At 37.7% G+C, this 22,173-nt stretch overlaps 2 protein-coding genes and 1 pseudogene across 2 annotated transcripts; all 3 read right to left on the minus strand.

Annotated features, from left to right (window-relative positions):
* Positions 1 to 764: 764 nt before the first annotated feature.
* Positions 765 to 1,706, minus strand: LOC119512651 (olfactory receptor 10R2-like). The gene has a single exon (XM_037807460.1). The coding sequence runs from the start codon at positions 1,704 to 1,706 to the stop codon at positions 765 to 767; it is 942 nt and encodes a 313-aa protein (XP_037663388.1).
* A 14,405-nt stretch (positions 1,707 to 16,111) lies between these two features.
* On the minus strand, positions 16,112 to 16,792 carry LOC119512657 (annotated as a pseudogene).
* A 2,433-nt stretch (positions 16,793 to 19,225) lies between these two features.
* Positions 19,226 to 20,995, minus strand: LOC119512660 (olfactory receptor 10R2-like). Its single transcript, XM_037807489.1, is given in 3 exon segments — positions 19,226 to 19,530; positions 19,533 to 20,214; positions 20,894 to 20,995. Coding segments are annotated over 3 exon segments (1,089 nt in total).
* Between the last annotated feature and the right edge of the window lie 1,178 nt (positions 20,996 to 22,173).

A 22,173-nucleotide genomic window follows, 5' to 3' on the forward strand; every position in this document is an offset into this window, starting at 1 on the left:
AAGTAAAAACTCCTTGAAGAATTGTGAAAAGCCTCAATTAATCCAAAAATAGTCTTGCACTTTGTATGGTTTTACATTTTATAATACTTTCTTTCATATTATATTCATATTACATTTCATATATCTTTCACATTACTTCATTTATAATATGTTCATAATATTTTATTATTTTATTCATTTTATACAAATGGAATCCCTGTGAAGTAGGAAGGTAAATTTCTATTATTACCGTATTCCATATACTAAAATTTAGGTTCAGTTAAGAAATGTAGTCTTCTCAAAGGCATGACCTAATTAGTGTTAAATTTTAAACCCAAAAACTTTGTCCTTCATCATTGTATACTTCTAGATCTCAGGCACTTTCAGGTTTAAACACCATATTTTAAGCTGCATGTAACTAAAAGCAGAGAGTACAATCAGAGGAGATTGTGTACAAAGGAACTATATACATGGCAAGAGACAACAGTTGTTAAAAAACTTTTGAGAATTATAAATCTAGAAGAAGAGTGGAGAAGGAAGGCAGGAGGAGTTAACCTTGATTGCCAGATACTTTGTTATCTCTCTTAATATTTACAATGTCCATTAGAAAAACATATGAACATTCCCACATTCCATAGAAGCACATTAAATCTCCTTAATGTGAAACAACCCATGAGGTCACACAGTTATACAAAAAAGTAGAATGGATACTCTTATGATGTAAACAATTATTGACCCAAGACCAACTGACACAGATATGTGTGTACAGCATTCAAGTGTTAACACTATAAAGTCTTAGGGAAAAACCCAGCCTTGCCAATAATTCTTTGAATGGCCATCTGGACGTCTTTGTTCCTGAGGCTGTACACCATGGGGCTAAACAATGGGGTGATGATGGTATAGGTCACCGTCACCAGCCTGTCTTTGCCTGATGTGTATCTGGCTGAAGGTCGCAGGTAGATAAAGGAAGCACAGCCATAGTGGACAATGACCACAGTGAGATGGGAGGCACAGGTCGAGAAGGCTTTTCGCTTGCCTTCAGCTGAAGGGATCCTCAGGATGGTGAGGACAATGAAGCCATAGGAGACGCAGATGAAGAACAAGGGCACAAGAAGCACCAAGACCCCACCAATGAAGATGAGCAGTTCATTGATGTGGGTATCAGCACAGGCAAGATGGATGACAGGTGAAATATCACAAAAGTAGTGGTCGACCTGGTTGGGGCCACAGAAAGGGAGGCTAAAGACCAAAGTTGTTCCTACCAGAGATGTCAAGAAGCCACTAGCAATACAAGTGGCTGCCAATTGTCCACATACCCTCCAGCTCATAAGAATGTGGTAGTGCAAAGGCTGGCAGATGGCAGCATAGCGATCATAACCCATCGCTCCCAGAATCAGGCAATTGGTGACTGCAAAACCAAGGAAGAAGAACATCTGGGTGACACAACTCACGAAGGAAAGTGTCCTGAGTACAGATAGCAGGTTGATAAGCATCTTGGGCAGGATAACAATTGTGTAGAAGGTCTCAGAGATAGAAAGGACACACAGAAAGAAGTACATGGGTGTGCAGAGGTTGCGATCTAGGCGGATGACTGAGATGATGGTGATGTTTCCACTCAGGATGATCAAATAGAGGGAAAGAAAGATCACAAAGAGGACAAGCTGCAGTTCCCCAAGGCTTGAGAAGCCCAGTAGTAGGAACTCAGTGACAGAGGTGGAATTGGCCATGGAGAGTTGATCCCATGGAATAAAGTCAGTACGATCTGGACCAGAGACCTTTGAAATTGAGGAATTACAGAGATTTACACCTTAAGTAGCTAGCACCAGTCTGCTTTGAATGGGAAACAAGCATGGAGAGAAGAAAGCATTGTAATTAATGAACAATTATCCAAAGTTGATATGTGTCCAAATGGCTATTTTTCTGCCAATGATCTTAACAGTGAATGTGAGTACAAGTGTTCACATGAACTGCAGAAACATTTACTCACATAGTGCCTATCTTTCATGCTCCCTCTGGGTACTCTCTGCTCAATTTTTTGGTAATCTAATCCCCCAAAAGAGCTTTTATTTATACTAACTATGATTTTAATTAATCATTTTTCTATCCTGATTACTGATCATATATTTGATAACCAATGTCTAAGGGCGCACCTCACCCCCACTTCCTTTTAATGCATTCCCCATCTAGGGAAATATCCATTTATCTGCTTTGTGTGGTTTGCCCTAAAACAATACAGTTTCATTTCATGGCAATAATATTTCCCCTTTCCATACATTTGTATTAATCTTAATTTAATTTTGAACTATTGCTACTGACTTAGAATTAGCTCTATGAATGCTCTAAAAACTCTTACGAGTTACTAGTTCTAGTTTCCCCTTAGGAAAAAAACATATGGCTAGAATAATTTAATTTTGCTTCAGCATTCACTGGTTGCCCATGTGGTTATATGTTCTATCTTTGCCACAATCTGTGCATTTCTGAATATAAAGACTCAGGTACTTTCTTAAATTGTCTGGCACAGTGGTTATTGCTAACACTACCTTACATACATTTTAAGCAAAACACTCTTACCCTGTCCCACCTACTGCTTTCTGTCCTTCACCTGAATTCTGTATCACAATAAAGAGTTTTCAAATCCACTTAGTTTCTAGTCTGTAAGTTTCAGAGGCATTTTTAAACCCACTATTTCAATCCTCCACATCATCTATTTTTGTCTTGCATTATTCCTAGGATCCATTCCTTCCTTTATCCAAGAAATTAGCTCTTGCCTGGACTACTACAAGTGCCTTAAAAATGGACTCTCTGGACTGTATCTCCTCGTATTGTAAATAGCAATAGCTGCAGAGTGTCTTTTGATATCACTTTCAATCATCTATAAAATTAATAAAAGCCTCATTACATTCCAGGTCTTTCATACTTTTACCTAATCTACCTTTCCACTCATAAATGCCATTATATATTCTTCCATATGAACTTTATCATTGAGTAATTTTGAGTAACTATGTTGTTTTCCTTCCTGTTGCCTCCTAAATCTGAAAATATTCTGTTTTATGTTTGCTGTTATTGCTGTTAATTTTGAGGCTTTCTTTCAGTGCTAGTTTAAAAAAGTACTTACCCATTGTATGAGTTCTAACAGCTACTTAATTATCCTTTATCGCTTTTCCTCTCTCCCTCTGGGTTTCCTTAGGAATTGGCAAAATCTTAGTAGCTGTGCAACTGGTATTAAAATTTGTCTCTGTCTCTCCAAATTATTGCCTATCAGAGACCAGAAACTGCATTTCCACCACATACGAGACTGCCCGGGGTATACCAAGGGTTGAAAACTTTTTTGAGCAAATTAACACAAATAATCCCAGTTTCTCCTCTAGAGTACTTCAAAATTCCCACATAATGGCATTTGATTCCAAAGATTTTCCAAACTTCTTCCCATAATATTAATCTAGGACATAGAATTAACATTGTACTTCAACTGCGATGAAGAAATTCTCTGACATCGTTTTTAAAATGTAGAAACAAAAGATCTATTAAAACTTGCTGCTTTCTCATTTTCATTTCTAATCATCAGATGGTCTCATCCATTTTTATTTTCAATTGAGAAAAAAATACTTGATAGTGCCTGAAGTCCCACACAAATAACTAATGTGCTAATATCATTTGTTCTTTTGCCTTCACGAGAGTTTAATGAAATTTTGAAATGTGACTAGTATCAAGAGCTTTAGTTCCTATTTCTATAACTCTTAAATTATTTACCTCTAAACTTCATAAGTAATAAATACACAGCACGATGTTTGACCAGAACACAGGCCCCACTAGCATTCTTCCTGAGACATGGTCTCTTTACCTCTCCACTTTCCTGACCTCCCTTTTTTTATATTTTCTCTCTTTCAAGATCATCACCAGAGTAAAAGAAGACTTTGTATTCAAAGAACATTAGAATTCCTAAAAAGAAAGAAAGATGAGATTACTCAAAGTCTACCCCACAACAACCATCACCCCATCAACCATGTGCCTTTCAAATTCATCCTTGGAAACATTATGGCAACTAAAGCTTGAAAATGAAATTCACCATGAAGACTGACTTCATCCATTCAACCCAGTATTGAATGCTGCATGAAATATTTGGAATTAGGTGATAGTGTCCTGAGCTTGGAAGGGAGGGTAAATTGCCAGGTTAGAGAATGTAGATGCAGTGTGCAAACAAACAAACAAAAAAAAGCATGCATAATTCAATTATCTACCTAAAAGCAGAAAGAATGAATTGATGATTGATTATCCTGCTCAGTGGCTCTTCATCATTTATAAGGCAAAATCTCATTTCCTTAAGCTGGATAATAAGGCAGCTGATGCTCTGTCCCCACCTATATCTACAATCTCATTCTTTATCTCACTTACCATCAAGCCTTCTTCACACAGAAATTGCACAGAAATCCTAATGTTCCCGGAATATGCCTTTGTGACTCAAGACCCCACGAAAAAGAGAGATCTCAATGTACAATATCCTTTTGCCTTTTACTGTACCCATTCATTCTTCATGTTTTGTGTCACCAATTCTGGATTTTCACTGATCTGCCTAGGTAGAAATTTCTATTCTCTTTCCAGTGTTTTTAAAGTAGTTTTATGTATCTTTATCAAAATACTTAACATGTTATATACAAATTATTTTTCCTGTCCAATAAAATTGAGACCCTCAAAGATTATGATCATGCCTCATTCCATTTTATATCTTCAGACCTTACCCAATAATTAAATAAATGAGATTTAAATGGTTGATGAATATAGAAATGAAGTAGTCCATTAATTAATTAGTAATGATTCCACTTAGCTCATTTTATAGAAGTGTGGATGCCCTGTGCACCGCCATATACCTCCTCAGTAAAAATATTTTCTCTTGCACATACATTGTATCTGTTCTATACATTTTTGTTTTCTTCCTTACTAAGGATGATATTATGTCCTCCCTGTGAAAAGATCAAAAGGTGTCCTCTGGTCCTCTCTTGTATTGGGTCCTAGTCTCATTCTTTACCCTTCTATTTTCCAAAATCCAGCTTCCCTTTCTATCATTTGGGCAGGTAACTTATGTTCCACTACTAAGAACTAAGAGTTAACAGATCACTAACAAATGGGAAAGCCAAGTTTTTGCACTTAACAATAAAAATAAAAGACTGAACTGTCTCTCTTCTTATCAAAATGATATCAAACTAGTTAAATAAAAACTAAAGTTTCACATTCCTTCAAGTAAGAGTTCTTGTGCCCAGTGGCATGCAGTTGTCCTCACTCTCACACTTTGCTTGCACACTTCTGTGAGGGTTTCCAGTTGCAATTCACCAAAATTATCTCTCCTGTCATGATGATGCAGGGTTCTTGCATTTACCAGGAACTCCCTGGACCAGCATAAGAAAACCTTCCACATGATTCCACAGAACAATAACACTGGTGTATTTTCTCAGTGGGATGCTTAGGTATCGCCTCTTTGAGTATCATCAATGGACTTTCTTTTTTACATTAGCCATGGCTTCAATGTCTTAGCTCATAATTGAGACACAGCTCCATAGGGAGCCAATTACCACATTGTGTCCAACACTCGTCCATCATTTCCCCAATTAGCAAGTAGAACCATGGTAATAAACTATGATAATTGGTTGGCCAAAGACAAGACTCTTTTGAAAACACCCAGCATGGGGTGGGGGGCGGGCTGTGAGTTGGATTCCTCTTATAAATTCTTTGGGGACTCATTAGATGAATGGAGATTTTCTGGGAACCATTTGTGAAAAAATAGCAACTACTCCCTTGGATTTCCATGTCTGATGCCTCTAAAATGTCATTGTAAAGATGGAGTAAAAGATTATTAGTTAAACTATTTCATGGCTTCTCTTCTGAAAGACAAGGGAGAAAAATATGAAGACCATTACAATGGCAGAGTAGCAAAAATTTTTCAGACACTTAGGAAACAAGTCTGCTCCTGAAATATAACGTGACTTGATAAATATTTGTTCAGTCAATCGACCAATAATGCTTGGGATACGGAGAAAAATGTAAAAGTACCCTTGTTTCAGCAGAAATCATCAATGTTCTCACAATTTCAGGTGGCCTATTGATTCCTCTACCATTCAGCCAGACACTGAGGTTGGGAATGCGGCAAATGCTAGACACCCCCCTCTCTGAGGATGCGCATGTGGGCTGTGCTTGCGTAAGTCATGTTTTATACAAGAGAGGCTGTAGGATTGGGGTAGTAAAAGAAAAGCCCAAGTTCATCCCTATTAATTTGGTCTGGTTCCTCTATCCTTCAGGTATGCCAATGATAGGGACCATGACTACATCTTCAGGAAATAATTTGCTGTGAAGATTCATCCACAGGCTTTATCTTCCTTATAGGTGTGCATAAGATTAAAGATGGACAGACATTTTTTTATAGGACTCACATAGAGGGCTGGGATATATGTCCCTTTCCCTTGAATCCAGGGGGATTGAATGACTTCTTTGACTGATAGGCTACAGCAGAAGTCATGCTGTATCCATTTTTAAGTTGCTCTGTAAAGACCAGCAGCGTCTACTTCCTATCTCTTAGAATATCTACTCTTATAACCTAGCCACCATGTTTTAAGGAAGCCCAAGAAGCTCAAAGAGAAACCATAGGGAAAAAATAGCTAGGATCCTGGCTAAAAGTCTGAGCTGAGTTCCCACAGCGAGCAGCCAATGTCAACTTACAAGCTCCATAAGTGGCAATCTTTCAGATCCAGTTGAGCCAATTCATTTGTCCCATGAAAAGCAGGGTCAAGCTGTATTTATTTTGCCTCTTGGTCCACAAAATCTAAAATGTTTACACAGGCCGGTTACAAAAAAGTTTGCCAATGACCCTTGTGCAAACCCTCTATGAGGAAAAAGTGAATTTTAAATTAGTCTATGACCTGTTCATGTGTAAACAGGGAACAACTGGGTGACTGAGTTTATGCGCATGTTGTCTCTAGAGACAACTTGTTCAAAATTGCCACAATTGCAGAACTAGTGGTGCTAAACCTAGACCAAACAAATGTTTTCTTGCAGAACCATTGATATAGATGGAAAAAGAAGTGTGAGCATCAATTACACCAATGGCACAGTCCATTGAAAAGTAGGGCTATTTTTATTAAGTTGCCACTTGACAGTGCGGAGGTCTTAGAAGTGTTTAGTCTGAATAAAGAGTGAAATAGCTGGCCTGACCTATTCCACCATGGATAATTACATTAATTACTCTAGGCCATATGCCAAAGCAGACACTTCTTTGAGAATCTCTTTAAAGCTATGTATCCAACACCTGAAAACGCAGGGAAAAAAAAAAAAACTTGATTACAATTTAAGGATATTTTCTATATAATTATATAACAAGACAGAAAAACCTGCCTCACACTATCCTATTTGCCTGTGGTAGACCATTCTGGATGGTGGGCTTGCTTAGTACTCAGTTGCCAGCTGCTAGAATGTTTTGCAACAAAGGGCAACCAGCCCAAAGATGAGGAGCCAGGAGAAGAGGAAGGGGAGTCCTAGTTTCACTCTCTGCTCCAGGGACACTCAAATTGAGGCATAACCTCTCTTCTCAAGAAGTCAAGCATACAATATGGACAAGTCTTCTTAGGTTCTAATGAATTGGGGGAGCTGGCAATAGATAACTGAAACTGTCAAGCTACAATCCAGAACCCATGACTCTTGAAGATAATTGTATAAAAATGTAGCTTATGAGGGGTGACAATGGGATTGGGAAAGCCATAAGGACCACACTCCCCTTTGTTCAGTGTATGGATGGATGAGTAGAAAAATGGGGGAAGGAAAAAAACAAACAAACAAACAAAGGCACTCAGTGTTCTTTTTTACTTTAACTGCTCTTTTTCACTTTAATTATTATTCTTGTTATTTTTGTGTGTGTGCTAATGGAGGTGTCAGGGATTGATTTTGGTGATGAATGCAAAACTATGTAATAGTACTGTGAACGATCAAATGTATGATTTGTTATGTATGACTGTGTGGTATGTGAAAATATCTCAATAAAATGAATTTAAAAAAAAAGTCAAGCAGTCTCAATGTAGGTAGCTGGCCAAATTCCTGGTGACATCAGGATTGAGACTCTAATAACAAGGTCTGGAACTTGCAAACTGTGCAATCACCAATGTGTAGGTGGTGACCAGTGAGTTCTGGAGTAGCTAGGTATGGCCACTGGCCAATGAAAAAGGAGCTGCAAGTGTAAGGGAAAGAGGGTAGAGGGGAAAACCCCAGTTTGATCTCCTTGACTAATACTGTTAAAGCACTGAAACAAGCTGGCAGGCTGTACATTGAAAGGTTGACTGTAGTTGTAGACTGCTGGAGTCCTGGGCATCCTCACTATTTAAAAGAGTCTATATTACAACCATCACTCAAAATAAACTAAGCATCACTTCTATCTCATGTTTCCATAATTGACATGATTTCAATATTTATGCCCCAAATTATTCAATATAGTTTAGGTACTTAGCACTTTTTATATTTTATTTAGAACCATAGAGAAGAATTTCAAAATTGAGGAGTGAGGAGATCAGCAAATTCTGTTCCCCAAAAGCAGTGATAAGACTGGGCAAATTTGTCAAAAAAGAAATACTTCAGACCTCTGAAAACTGACAAAAATCCTATCACAAAATTGAGAACATTTAACAACAACAAAAAAAAGCTACCAAATTTCACTTTAGAAAAATGGGACTTTAACATGGGTTTATTCATATCCCACTTCCCTATCTCCATCAACACAGGAGTTCTACCAGAGTGGCACAGACTGTGGAAACCAGTAGCTCCTGCTGGAGGAAGTTAACTTGATTTGTAGCAAAGTGCAGAAAGATTCATTCATAGGGCATTGTCAGATATTGTAGCAATCATACTCCTAACTGAATAAGAAGGACAATATCTTAGGTAGCCTGCAGCCGTGATCCTGACAGGGGCAAGCCAAAGTCTGCCAGATTAGCCATAAATTTAACCAGGACATCTGAAGAATACAAATACCATCATGGGTCTTGAACAGACCCCCAAATTCCTACCAGTCTGTAAGATCTTGTACATGTACAAGACTATATTGTTTCTTCAGGAGATACTGAAGCAGGCCCTGGCTATCCACACATCCCTAGCTTAACATGAGGCCTTATACATGTTCAAAGAAGACACAAGAAAGCTTAGCAGAAAATGAGATCCAGGGTACACTGTAAACTATGTGAACATTGAACATATTCTTCAAGTCACATGTAGATCCGTCGGGTAGAGGCCCTACTGGCTCAATATGTTTAAGCACAACTTTTGACCACCACTAGACGACAACTGGGCTATGCTGACCCAGGAAACTTCTGAGAGACCATGGTAGAAAATAAATAACAACTGCACACACACATATATAACTGACCTCAGGCATCTGCAGCCATATATTTCAATGGAGATAGACTCCATGTAATTAATCCTGGAAAGTCAATTAAAAAAACACATAAACAGGGAAAACCTAAGATGGTGGCTAGGAGAGACAGGGCAAAAGAACACCTCCGTGAAAAATACTAGATAAAAGCCATAAAGTGACACAGAACACCAGTTGTAGTGATGCATCAGCTGGACAAAGTCTGCTAAATCCACAGGGACAGTGCACTTGGTGAAACTGGGAGTCTGCATTCTGAAATGAGTGAGTAAGCCTGCTGAATGTCCAGCAGCCACTCTGTGGTGTGGGGAAACTGTGGGTTGGCATTTGGAGGTGGACTAGTTATTTAAAAAAAAAAAAAAAAAAAACAAAAGCTGCTGCAGATATGGCAGTGAGAACTACACAGTGAAACACAGCAGGAAGAGGCTGTGGGAACACCCCCAATATCTGGTGTGGAAGATAGCCTTTCACACACTCGCTGCTAATTGTCTCAGAACAAGGAAGGCAGAGGTGAACCAAAAGGGTAAAGTAACCATGCCCCTTGCAGCCATCTTCCCAGTGGGCTGGGAACGCTCCTGCCCAGTGCAGGTGCCACAGCCCAGAGCCACGCCAAAAAACCCAGTGTGACAGGAAGTGTTTCCAGCAACACACGCACATGCCACATTATCGGGCATGGATAATAGCCTTTCTCGCACCCACAGATAGCTGTCCCAGAGCTGGGAAGGTGGAGCTGTGCAAAAAGGGGGAAATTAACACACCCCATTCAGCCATCCTTACAACAGACTGTGAATGCCCCTACATGACCCGGCAGCCCAGAACTTCCCTTGGGGGATGGCACGCACTTGTGACATAGCACAACCTTCCCTCAGCAGAGGCCCTAGAAGGGCACGGCTTAGAAGAGGGACCCATTCAGAAATACCAGGGACCATACGCCAATACCAAGGACTTGTTGGTCAGTGGCAGAGACAGTCTGTGGTGAGACTGAAATGAAGGTTTAGATTCCTGCAACAGCCTTAAATCTCCAGGAACACCTGGGAGGTTTGATTATTAAAGCTGCCCTCCCTCCCTAAACACTCAGACACACACCCCACATTCAGGCAGACAGCACCAACAACACACCCAAACTGGGTGCACCAATTGGACCCCACAAGAATCAGAACCCCACACACCACAAAGACAAAGTTGGGAGAACTGACTTGAGGGGAATAGGTGACTCGTGGACACCATCTGCTGGTTAGTTAGAGAAAGTGTACTCTACCAAGCTGTAGATCTGACAAATTAGAGATTAGTCTTCAAATAATCCTACATATCCCAAAAGAACCCTATCAAGTAAAGCAAATGCCAAGAGGCCAAAAACAACAGAAAATTTTAAAGCATATGAAAAAACCAAACAATATGGATAATCCAAACCCAAACACCCAAATCAAAAGATCAGAGGAGACACAGTACTTGGAGCAATTAATCAAAGAACTAAAGACAAACAACAAGAGCATGACATAGGATATAAAGGACATGAAGAAGACCCTAGAAGAGCATAAAGAAGAAATTGCAAGAGTAAATAAAAAAAAATAGATGCTCTTATGGAAATAAAAGAAACTCCTGACCAAATTAAAAAGATTCTGGATACTCATAGTACAAGACTAGAAGAAACTGAACAATGAATCAGAAACCTCGAGGGCCACAGAATGGAAAATGAAAGAACAAAAGAAAGAATGGGGAAAAAAAATTGAAAAAATCAAAATGGACCTCAGGGAAATGATAGATAAAATAAAACATCCAAATATAAGACTTATTAGTGTCCCAGAAGGGGAAGAGAAGAGTAAAGGTCTAGAAATAGTATTCCAAGAAATTGTTGGGGAAAACTTCCCAAAGCTTCTACACATTATAAATACACAAAGCGTAAATGCCCAGTGAACTCCAAAGAGAATAAATCCAAATAAACCCACCCCAAGACATATTCTGATCAGACTGTCAAATACTGATGAGAACGAGCAAATTCTGAAAGCAGCAAGAGAAAAGCAATTCACCACATACAAAGGAAACAATGTAAGACTAAGTAGTGACTACTCAGTGGCCACCATGGAGGTGAGAAGGCAGTGGCATGACATATTTAAAATTCTGAGAGAGAAAAATTTCCAACCAAGAATACTTTATCTGGCAAAGCTCTCCTTCAAATTTAAGGGAGAGTTTAAATTTTTCACAAACAAATGCTAAGAGATTTTGCTAATAAAAGACCTGCCCTACTTTAGATACTAGAGGGAGCCCTACCGACAGAGAAACAAAGAAAGGAGAGAGAGTTATAGGAAAGGTTCAGTACTAAAGAGATTCAGTATTGGTTCATTAAAGGGCAATAAGAGAGAGAGGGAAAAACTATATCTGTAAACATAAACCAAAGGATAGGATGGCCGATTCAAGAAATGCTGTCATAGTACTAACACTGAATGTAAATGGATTAAACTCCACAATTAAAAGACATAGATTGGCAGAATGAATCAAAAAAATGAACCATCAATATGTTGCATGAAAGAGATTCATCTTAGACACAGGAACACAAAAAAATTGAAAGTGAAAGGATGGAAAAAATATTTCTTGCATGCTGCAGTCAAAAGAAAGCAGGAGTAGCAATACTAATCTCAGAAAAAATAGACTTTAAATGCAAGGATGTTATGAGAGACAAAGAAGGCCACTACATACTAATAAAAGGGGCAATTCAACAAGAAGAAATAACAATCGTAAATGTCTATGCACCCAATCAAGGTGCCACAAAATACATGAGACATCAACTGGCAAAACTAAAGGAAGCAATGGATGCTTCTGCAATAATTGTGGGAGACTTCAACACATCACTCTCTCCTATAGATAGATCAACCAGACAGAAGACCAATAAGGAAAATGAAAAACTAACAATCAGATAAATGAATTTGATTTAACAGACATATATAGAACATTACATCCCAGATCACCAGGATATACATTCCTCTCTAGTGATCACGGAACTTTCTCCAGAATAGACCATATGCTGGGACATAACACAAGCCTCAATAAATTTAGGAAAATTAAAATTATTCAAAGCACATTCTCTGACCACAACGGAATACAAATAGAAGTCAGTAAGCATCAGAGACTTAGAAAATTCACAAACACCTGGAGGTTAAACAACACACTCCTAAAATAATGGTTTATAATGTAGAATGTAGGGGAACTAGAGATAGAGAGCAATTAATGAAGGGGGAACGATAACTCAATAAGAACCAATAAGCTATTGTGGGTAAATTTAACATTCTGGGAATGCCCAGGAATGACTATGGTTTGTCAATTTCTGATGGGTATGGTAGGAACAAGTTCACAGAAATGTCGTTACATTAGGTTATTTTCTTTAGGTAGAGTAGGAACATGTTGGACTCCCTTGTTATGGTTTGTTTGAAATGTTTTTTTCATTATATGTTTTGTTTTTAATTTTTTTTGATATAGTTGATTTTTTAAAAAAGAGTTAATTAAAAAAAAATGAAAAAAATATACAGAGCCCCCTTGAGGAGTTGGTGGAGAATGCAGAGGTGTTGTGCTCCCCCACCTCGATGGTTGCTAATATGCTCACAGACATAGGGTACTGGTGGTTTGATGGGCTGAGCCCTCTACCACAGGACTTGCCCTTGGGAAGACTGTTGCTGCAAAGGAGAGGCTAGGACTCCCTATAACTGTGCCTAAGAGCCTCCTCTCAAATGCTTCTTTGTTGCTTATATGTGGCCCTCTCTCTCTAGCTAAGCCAACTTGGCAGGTGAAATCACTGCCCTTCCCCCTATGTGGGATCTGACACCCAGGGGAATGAATCCCCCTGGCAGCTTGGAATATGACTCCCAGGGAGGAATCTAGACCTGGCATCATGGGATGGAGAACATCTTCTTGACCAAAGCAGGGATGTGAAAGGAAATGAAATAAGCTTCAGTGGCAGAGAGATTCCAAAAGGAGCCAAGAGGTCACTCTGATGGGCACTCTTATGCACAATATAGACAACCCTTTTTAGGTTCTAGTGAATTGGAATAGCTAGCAGTAAATTCCTGAAACTATCAAACTACAACCCAGAACCCATGAATCTTGAAGACAATTGTGTAAAAATGTAGCTTATGAGATGTAAAAATGAGATTGGGAAAAAGCCATGTGGACCATAGTCCCCTTTGTATTGTTTATGGATGGATGAGTAGAAAAATGGGGAAAGGAAAAAAAAAGGTACCCAGTATTCTTTTTTACTTTAATTGTTCTTTTTCACTTAAATTTTTATTCTTATTATTTTTGTGTGCATGGTAATGAAAATGTCAAAAATTAATTTTGGTGATGAATGCACGACTATATAATGGTATGGTAAACAATTGAATGTAAGCTTTGTTTCATATAACTGCGTTGTATGTGAATATATCTCAATAAATATGAATTTAAAAAAATTAAAAAAACAGCGTCAATTTATAAAAAAGAAAACATATAAACAAATGAAAAGGAACAAACACAACCACTGATTATGGTAGGGAGAATAAGAAACCAGAATTGTTACAATAAATCATTTAAAATGTGTAGCTTTAAGCAAAAAAAAAAAAAAATGAGATATGCAAAAATAAATAGTCATACTCAAGTTAAAAAGCATCCATGAGTCTCTATCTCTGATGGAGCCAAGAAACTGGAATTATCAAAGAACATTTTAAAGCTGTATATATGTATGTACATAGATGTATATATATTTGTGTATATGTAATATATATTCAAAATATATATTCATTCAAATATATATATTTATTCAAATATATATTCAATATATATATCAAAAAACAAAAGGAAACCATATGTGAAGAATTAAAAGACAGTAAGACATTGACTCATCAAATAGAAAACATTGGAAAAAGGGGACATAAGTGAAACAAATGGAAATTCTGGAGGTGAAAAGTTAAATAACTGAAAATAAAACTTCACAAATGCATTGCAACAGAAAATATGAAGTTGCAGAAGAAACAATCAGTGAATGTGAAGATGGATCAATAAAAATTATCCAATTTAAAGATGAAAAAGCAAAAAGAATGGAGAAAAATGAACCAAGACCTGTCATTCATCATCAAATATATCAGTATACATATAATAGAAGTCCCTAAAAGTGAGTAGAGAGAGAAAGCAAGAGAAAAATATTTGAAAAGATAATGCCTGAAAACTTCCCAATTTGTATGAAAAATATTGGTATACCATACAAAAAGCCTAATGAAATCCAAGTAGGATAAACACAAAGATATCTACACCTAGAAACACCATAATCAAGCAATTAAAAGACATAGAAAAGAAAATTTTGAAAGCATCTAGAGAAAAACGACATCATATAGAGGGGGAAACAGCATGTCAGAAGTTTGGCTAAGTGATTTTATTTTAAGGATTATCTAAGACAAAGATGGAAAACATTTGACCAGTGTCAATCACTCACATCTGGCCTTTGGTAGGCATTAATATAAACCACAGTATTCTTTCCATTGAGCATAAATATTAGAACCCACACAAGCTGTATTAATTGTTTTTTCACAGAGCATAAATACTGTTTAATATTCAAACCCAGAAGATACAGAGTGGAGCAATAAAAGGGACTTATCCATACAATGGGCTGTATGTTATAAATGAGATACAAAAAACCTGGATACTCTGGAACTATGGACCTAATACTAAAGGGGGTATTTAAGGGAACAATGCCAAATCTGAGATTATTTTAAAGAAGAATAAAATTTAAAGAAACTAAGCAGAAAAGCTTTCATAATTACAGAGTTGTAAATATATAACATAAAACTCTTTAATCTAAAAAGACCTAGTGATCAGAGAAGAGCACATGGTAGAATTGATAGGAATGTGATGAAAATGTAAGCCGCTTTAACATAAATTGGACTTCTAGAAAATGCAAGTATGCCTCAACTAGAGTATTGCAAACATGTCCTGACGATTCATTTTAAGAGCACTATCAAAATGTGGAGTAGCTAGAGAAGAATTCAGAGAAAGATGATCAGGATTTTGATGAATGTGTGAATTCTGATATATCATGAAAATCAATATTCAGAAAGGGTAAAGATGTTGCAAGGGAAACATTTTTGATTGCTGAATATTTGATTGGCTGCTGTGCAGGTGAAAGATTAGATACAAGTTATGCATTTCCAGAGACAATAACTAGGACCAAGAGGAGAAATACATATAAAGATGGAATGTTATAATACTTAAGAGATATCAGAGACTAGAGTGCTGAAGGTTGACTTCCTGCAATGACAGAGCAATGAGAAGTCCTTTCCTCATCAGTAGCTCATGATTATATGATTAATATTCTCTTAAATTGGTCCAATTTTTCCATAATCTTTTTGCAAAGGATGTTACTATGCTATACCTAAACCCTAGAAAAATTGTGATAATTGAACTTTCTATATTAAATTATTTTTCACAATGTTACTTATCCCTCACTGAAGAGAACAAAATCGTTCTTTAATTCAGCATCCTGAGAAGTCAAAATATTTAGTGTGCAATGTTGGAACATATTTGATGATCAGACCTGATTAACGATTAACCCAAGTTTAAGCATGCACTCCACAAAGCCCATCAAAATAATAACTTGGAAAACCTTGTACTAAGAGGCCAGTAAATTACCATATAAATGAAAGACAAAAGTTTCGTCAACATAATTATCATTATATCATCAGAAAGGATGTTTCTGTAGATGTGAAATATTACCATTATGGAGCTTTAGAATAAAATCTTTCTTGGACAATCACTTTCTGAATGGATAACCTTGTTCATGAGGTTATAAACCATAGGGTTCAATAATGGGGTCATGACTGTGTATGTCACTGTCACTAGCCTATCTTGTTGGGTGAGTATTTGGCTGATAGTTTGAGATAGACAAGAGAGGTACAGCCATAGAGGACAATAATCACAGATAGATGGGAAGTTCACGCAGAGAAGGGTTTTTATTTGCCTGCAGCTAATGAGATCCTTAGGATGGTACAGACAATGAAGCCATATAACATGCAAATGAAAGACAGGAAGACTGCGCTTAAAATGTGTTAAAATTCCAGCAATTGAAACCACCAGTCAACTGATGTTGGAACCAGTACAGGCAAGCCAGACATACGGTGACATGTCACAGCTAGTGGTGGACCTCATGGGAGCCTAAGAACCTATCAGTGAGAATATAAAGCCAATCACAGCAGAAGCAGCTGCCAGCTGTCCACATGCCTGCCAGTTCATGAGGATGGGGTAACAAAGTGGACGGCAGATAGCAGCATAGCAGTCATAACCCATCACTCCCAGTAGCATACAATCAGTGACAGCAAAGCCAAGGAAGAAAAACATGTGAGTGGCACAGCCAACAAACGAAATTGCTCTGAGCAGAGACAACATCTGTGCAAGCATTTTGGGCAGCATCTGAATTGGACATGCTCCCTAGGAAACAGTACATTAAGTTTGATGGCTGTCATCCAGGATGACAATAGTGGCAGTGATGGTGCCCCCATTTAGGATAACCAGATAAAGCTACAGAAAAACAACAAAGAGAATAAGCAGGAATTTTCCCAGCGACAGGAATTCTGTAACACAAAAAGAATTAGATTGTTTGACCTGATCCCAGGGATCCATCTAAAGAGAACAAGAATGAAGGAGCAGATTGTGTTTACCCTGCAAAATGCAAATAGTTAGTGCCACTCTGAAATGAAGAGCAATAAACAGAGGGATTCAGAAGGATTATGCTTAGTAGAAAATGCTGTATTGATTAAGCCAATTCATGTAATTGCTTCAAAATTTTCAGAGATGACATTTGTTTCCAGTACATTTCTACATTTCTTACAGTGTTTAAGGGGATCTTTTTACAATTGCCTGTTTCAAATAGCAATTAGAGAATGAAAATGTCTGAAAACTTGCTTTGTAACAATACTAGACCTGCCATTTATTAATTTTGTAATCGTCTGTGCCTCAGCCTCTTCAACTGTAAAATAGAAATACTAATAGTACTCCTCTCATAGGTTTTTTGTGACAGAGACTTAGAGCACATGGGCTTTTAAACGTCTGGTAAATATTCCTTCTTCTACATTTCATGTTATTTCATTTTCAGGAAGCAGGTCCTACGGTTTCTTCTTGGGTTTCCTTTTGAGTTTCATTAAGCAGAACTCCTCCTAAGGTATTCTTTTATTTTTTCCTTTTCTTTTTTTCAAGCTGTATTATTTTATTTTTACATGAACTACTGAAACTTCTTTCACTCAAACCCTTACTCCTGAATATTTTTACTGACAATAATATTTTGTTGACTCTAGTTCACCCTTTCACTGAGTTACAAAAACTGTCTTTGACCCACTTTTTAAAAGAGAGTTGGAAGGGACTTTAGAGCAAGTAGAATCTGTTGGTATACTTAAATAACACTAGAGATATATAATGTAAGGGTAGTACTTAATCCTATTAACAGCTTATAATTCTGCTAAGAAGATGAACCTTATTTAAACTTCTGCTGTAATTGTAGTTTTAAACTTCAAAAAGAAAGAATCACAAGCTATAAGACCCCTCCTCAATATGAACAATTATTTTTGTTCAGAACATTTTCCCTGGTTTTCCAGAAGAGGCCACCATTGCATTAGCCATGCCTGACCTCTAGGGATTTTAGAGTTGTCTAAAGCTGAGGAAAATCCCTTTCCCTTAAAAGCAACTCAGATCAAGTTAGAATTTGATAAAGTAATAAGAAGCCATGAAAAGCAACCAAATAATTAAAGAATATAAAAGTACAGAAGTGGATTACAAAATGAAATTTCTTTAGCTAATGTAGCTCAATTCAAGCAATCCACTGACTGCTAATCCTACACGTTCCAGATAAAGTTCTTTTATTGTTACTATATGAGTGTTTTCACTCTGAGTTCCCTCATTTTCAAGAGTGGGATGCAGTAGAATTTATCAGTTTAGCTTTTCTATCCTAGTGGATCAATATTTTCACTGAGTAGGCAACTCAATTTCTATTTGCTTATTAATTCATTCACTTGTTCATTTATCAAAAAGCTATATTAGTAAATATGTACATTTAATAAATATCAAATGTCTGTCTTACACAATTTTCTTATACTAGTAAATGAAGTGCCACTCTTAGCAGAAATGGTAATAAGTCACCTTGCCTTCTTCACCAACTCTTATCTCCTCTTCCCAAATGCATGAATAATGAAAGTTAGTTTCTGCACAGAGACTGTCTAAACTGTCCACAACCTACTCAATGCACCAAACTGTTGGCCAGAAGAGACATATGTTTCACAACAAAGAAGGAGTCTCCCTGCATGGAGGGTAGCAAGAGCATAACAATGTCTTCAACAAGCACAGTAGTCCTGTAGTCCCAACACACTCCATGGTTTGCAGGTGCCAGGGTCGTCAACAAAAGCATGCCTCACACAGACACTGGTGGAACAGCATTTCATCACATAGAGAAGACAAAGAGCAAGGTCAGTTTTAGTATTGGGCCTCCCATGGCCAGCAGTTTTCATTCCATGGCTGAGGCAGGCAGTTATCTATGTATACTCCTTTTGTGCCATAGTGGAAGGACTCCACTCCCTCCCTATTGGGAAAAGATACAGCAGTGGAATGAGATGCTGCCATAAATCTTAATTAGCTTTAGAATGGTCATGTGCTCTGGGCAAAAGGGAAAGGACTGTGTGGGCAGATCACTATCACCGGTCAAATATGTTTTATGTCAAGATGCCTGAAAGAAGGGTATCAGCTGACATCTATCATACTGTCCTATGATCCAGGCTAACATATCTAGTATCAAGGAAAGGATTTATCTGTGGGTCACAGGGAAAGGTGGCAGGTAACCTCAGCTTCCACGTTTACTAATTATAAAGTCTTGGGAGAATACCCAGTCTTCCCAATCATTTTACGAAGAGCCATCTGGACGTCTTTGTTCCTGAGGCTGTACACCATGGGGCTAAACAATGGGGTGATGATGGTATAGGTCACCGTCACCAGCCTGTCTTTGCCTGATGTGTATCTGGCTGAAGGTCGCAGGTAGATAAAGGAAGCACAGCCATAGTGGACAATGACCACAGTGAGATGGGAGGCACAGGTCGAGAAGGCTTTTCGCTTGCCTTCAGCTGAAGGGATCCTCAGGATGGTGCGGACAATGAAGCCATAGGAGAGCAGATGAGGAACAAGGGCACAACAAGCACCAAGACCCCACAAATGAAAATGACCAGCTCATTGATGTGAGTATCACCACAGGCAAGATGGATGAGAGGTGAAATATCACAAAAGTAGTGGTTGACTTTGTTGGAGTCACAAAAAGGAAGACTAAAGACCAAAGTTGTTCCTACCAGAGATATCAGGAAGCCACTAGCAATACAAGTAGCTGCCAGTTGTCCACATACGCTCCAGCTCATAAGAATGTTGTAGTACAAAGGCTGGCAGATGGCAGCATAGCGATCATAACCCATCACTCCCAGAAGCAGGCAATTTGTAACAGCAAAACCAAGGAAGAAGAACATCTGGGTGGCACAACTCACAAAAGAAAGTGTCCTGAGTACAGATAGCAGGTTGACAAGCATTTTGGGCAGGATAACAACTGTGTAGAAGGTCTCAGAGATAGAAAGGACACACAGAAAGAAGTACATGGGTGTGTGGAGGCTGCGATCCAGGCGGATGACTGAGATGATGGTGATGTTTCCACTCAGGATGATCAAATAGAGGGAAAGAAAGAGCACAAAGAGGACAAGCTGCAGTTCCCCAAGGCTTGAGAAGCCCAGTAGTAGGAAATCAGTGACAGAGGTGGAATTGGCCATGGAGAGTTTATCCCATGGAATAAAGTCTGTGTGATCAAGCTGAGACACCTTTAGGACTGAGTAACCAAGGAGACTTACTCTTCATAAAGTACCTAGTGCCAGTGTGGTTTGAATGGAAAACAACTGGCATGTAAAATAAAGCAAGATTGTAAATTAACCAGAAATTACCTTTATAGATATAAAACCAAACTACTCTTCTGTCAATTATTATACCAGTGAGTTTGGGTACACATGTTCAAAGGAAATGTAAAAACATTTGCTCACGTAAGACCTATTCTTCATGCCCCCTCCTTGCAAACATATGTAGTCTCTGCTTAATCTTTGGAAGACCTAATGTCCAAAGGTCTTTTATCTATATTTGTTATAATTTGAAGTGGTCATTCAATCATATTACTGGTGCATATATTCAATAAGAAGCAACACTAATGTCTGAGAACCTACCTCCAGCTTTTTAATACACTCTCCATGTAGATAAACATCCATTTATCTTTCTTCGTGTTTAAACATTCATCGTTCTTTGTGTTGTATGCCCTTATCTGATACAGTGACAACTAATCATACCCCATTTCCATGCAGTCTTTATTAAAATTAATTTGGGTTGCAACTATGCTACTGCCTTAGCACCCACCTTATGGCTCCTCTACAAACTCTTACTAGATATTAGGTCTGGTTTACACTTACAGAAAGCATATAGCTAGAATAATTTTGTTTCACTTCAGTATCTTACCATTGATATAGCTGATTTGGATGGACATGCTGTTGTTCCCAGGACCAGTCCCTGAATTTCTGAATAGAGAAGCTCAGATACTTTCCCTAAGATCCCTGACATAGTTGTTATTGCTAACACTAGATTATATTGATATTAATCAAATCATTATTATTTAATCAAATCATTCTTACTCTTTCCCACATCCTGTGTTCCTTGACCTGAAGGCATCCTTCACCTAGCAACAGAATTGTCTTTCTAGAAGACTACTCTGATCTTATTTACAAAAGTAAATGTCCTTCAATTATCCACAAAATATAGTTAAAATAGCATATATTTTATGTCTTTCATATTTTCCCATATCTATCTTTCATTACTGTCATTGTATTTTCTTCCACATGTACTTTAGCTTTGAAAAATTTTGAACTACGACAGTTTTCATACTGCCTCCTAAATCTGGAAATATCCCAAGCTTTGTGCTGCCATTGTGGATTTTAAACTGTGGCTTTCTTTCAATGCTCAGTTAAAAGAATACATACCCATTGAATCCTTTCCATATCATCCTAATCATACTACTTCAGTCTCTGAGTTTCCTTAGCAATGGCTAAAATATTATATGTATTGCCCCTAGTATTATAAGTTTCTCTTTGTCTCCCCAAATTATAACCTACCAGAGACCAAAAACTGCAAATAAAAGAGGACCTAGTATATAACAGGTGCTTGAAAATGTTGAAAAAGAAAGATAAATGACCAATGATTCCAGTTTCTTCTCTAAATTATTTCAAATCTCCCAGACAAATTCTAGGAATTTCCCAAAGGTGTTCCTTTAACATTAATCTAGGATATAATATTAACTTTTTTATCAACAATCTGGGTTAAAGAATCTCTCTGACATCATCTCTAAATGTGGAAGCAAAAGATCCATTACAAATTGCTACCATCTCATTTTCATTTCTGAGCATCAGAAAGTCTCATCCATTATCTCATTATCTAACTGTTTTTATTTTAATTTGAGAAGCAAAAACACTTTATCATTAAGCCTGTAGTCCTGCACCAGCAACTGAATTGCTAATATCATTTGCTCCTGTGCCTAGTCAAAGGTTTAACACAATTTTGAAATGGGACTAGAATCAGGGCTTTAACTCCTATTTCTGTATCTTTTCCATTGATTTATCTCTATTTCATAAATAAGGGAAATACAGCATGCTGTTTGACCAGAACCAAGACCCCAATAGCATCCTTCCTGAGCCATTGTATCTTTAACTCTCCCTTTTCCTGGCCTCCCTTCTTTGATATTTTCT

This window comes from Choloepus didactylus, chromosome 2 (genome assembly GCF_015220235.1).
Source record: "Choloepus didactylus isolate mChoDid1 chromosome 2, mChoDid1.pri, whole genome shotgun sequence".
NCBI lineage: Eukaryota > Metazoa > Chordata > Mammalia > Pilosa > Megalonychidae > Choloepus > Choloepus didactylus.

What these genes read in the sequence shown, in the direction of transcription:
- LOC119512651 (XM_037807460.1), bottom strand. Translation starts at nt 1,706, where the DNA reads ATGGCCAATTCCACCTCTGTCACTGAGTTCCTACTACTGGGCTTCTCA.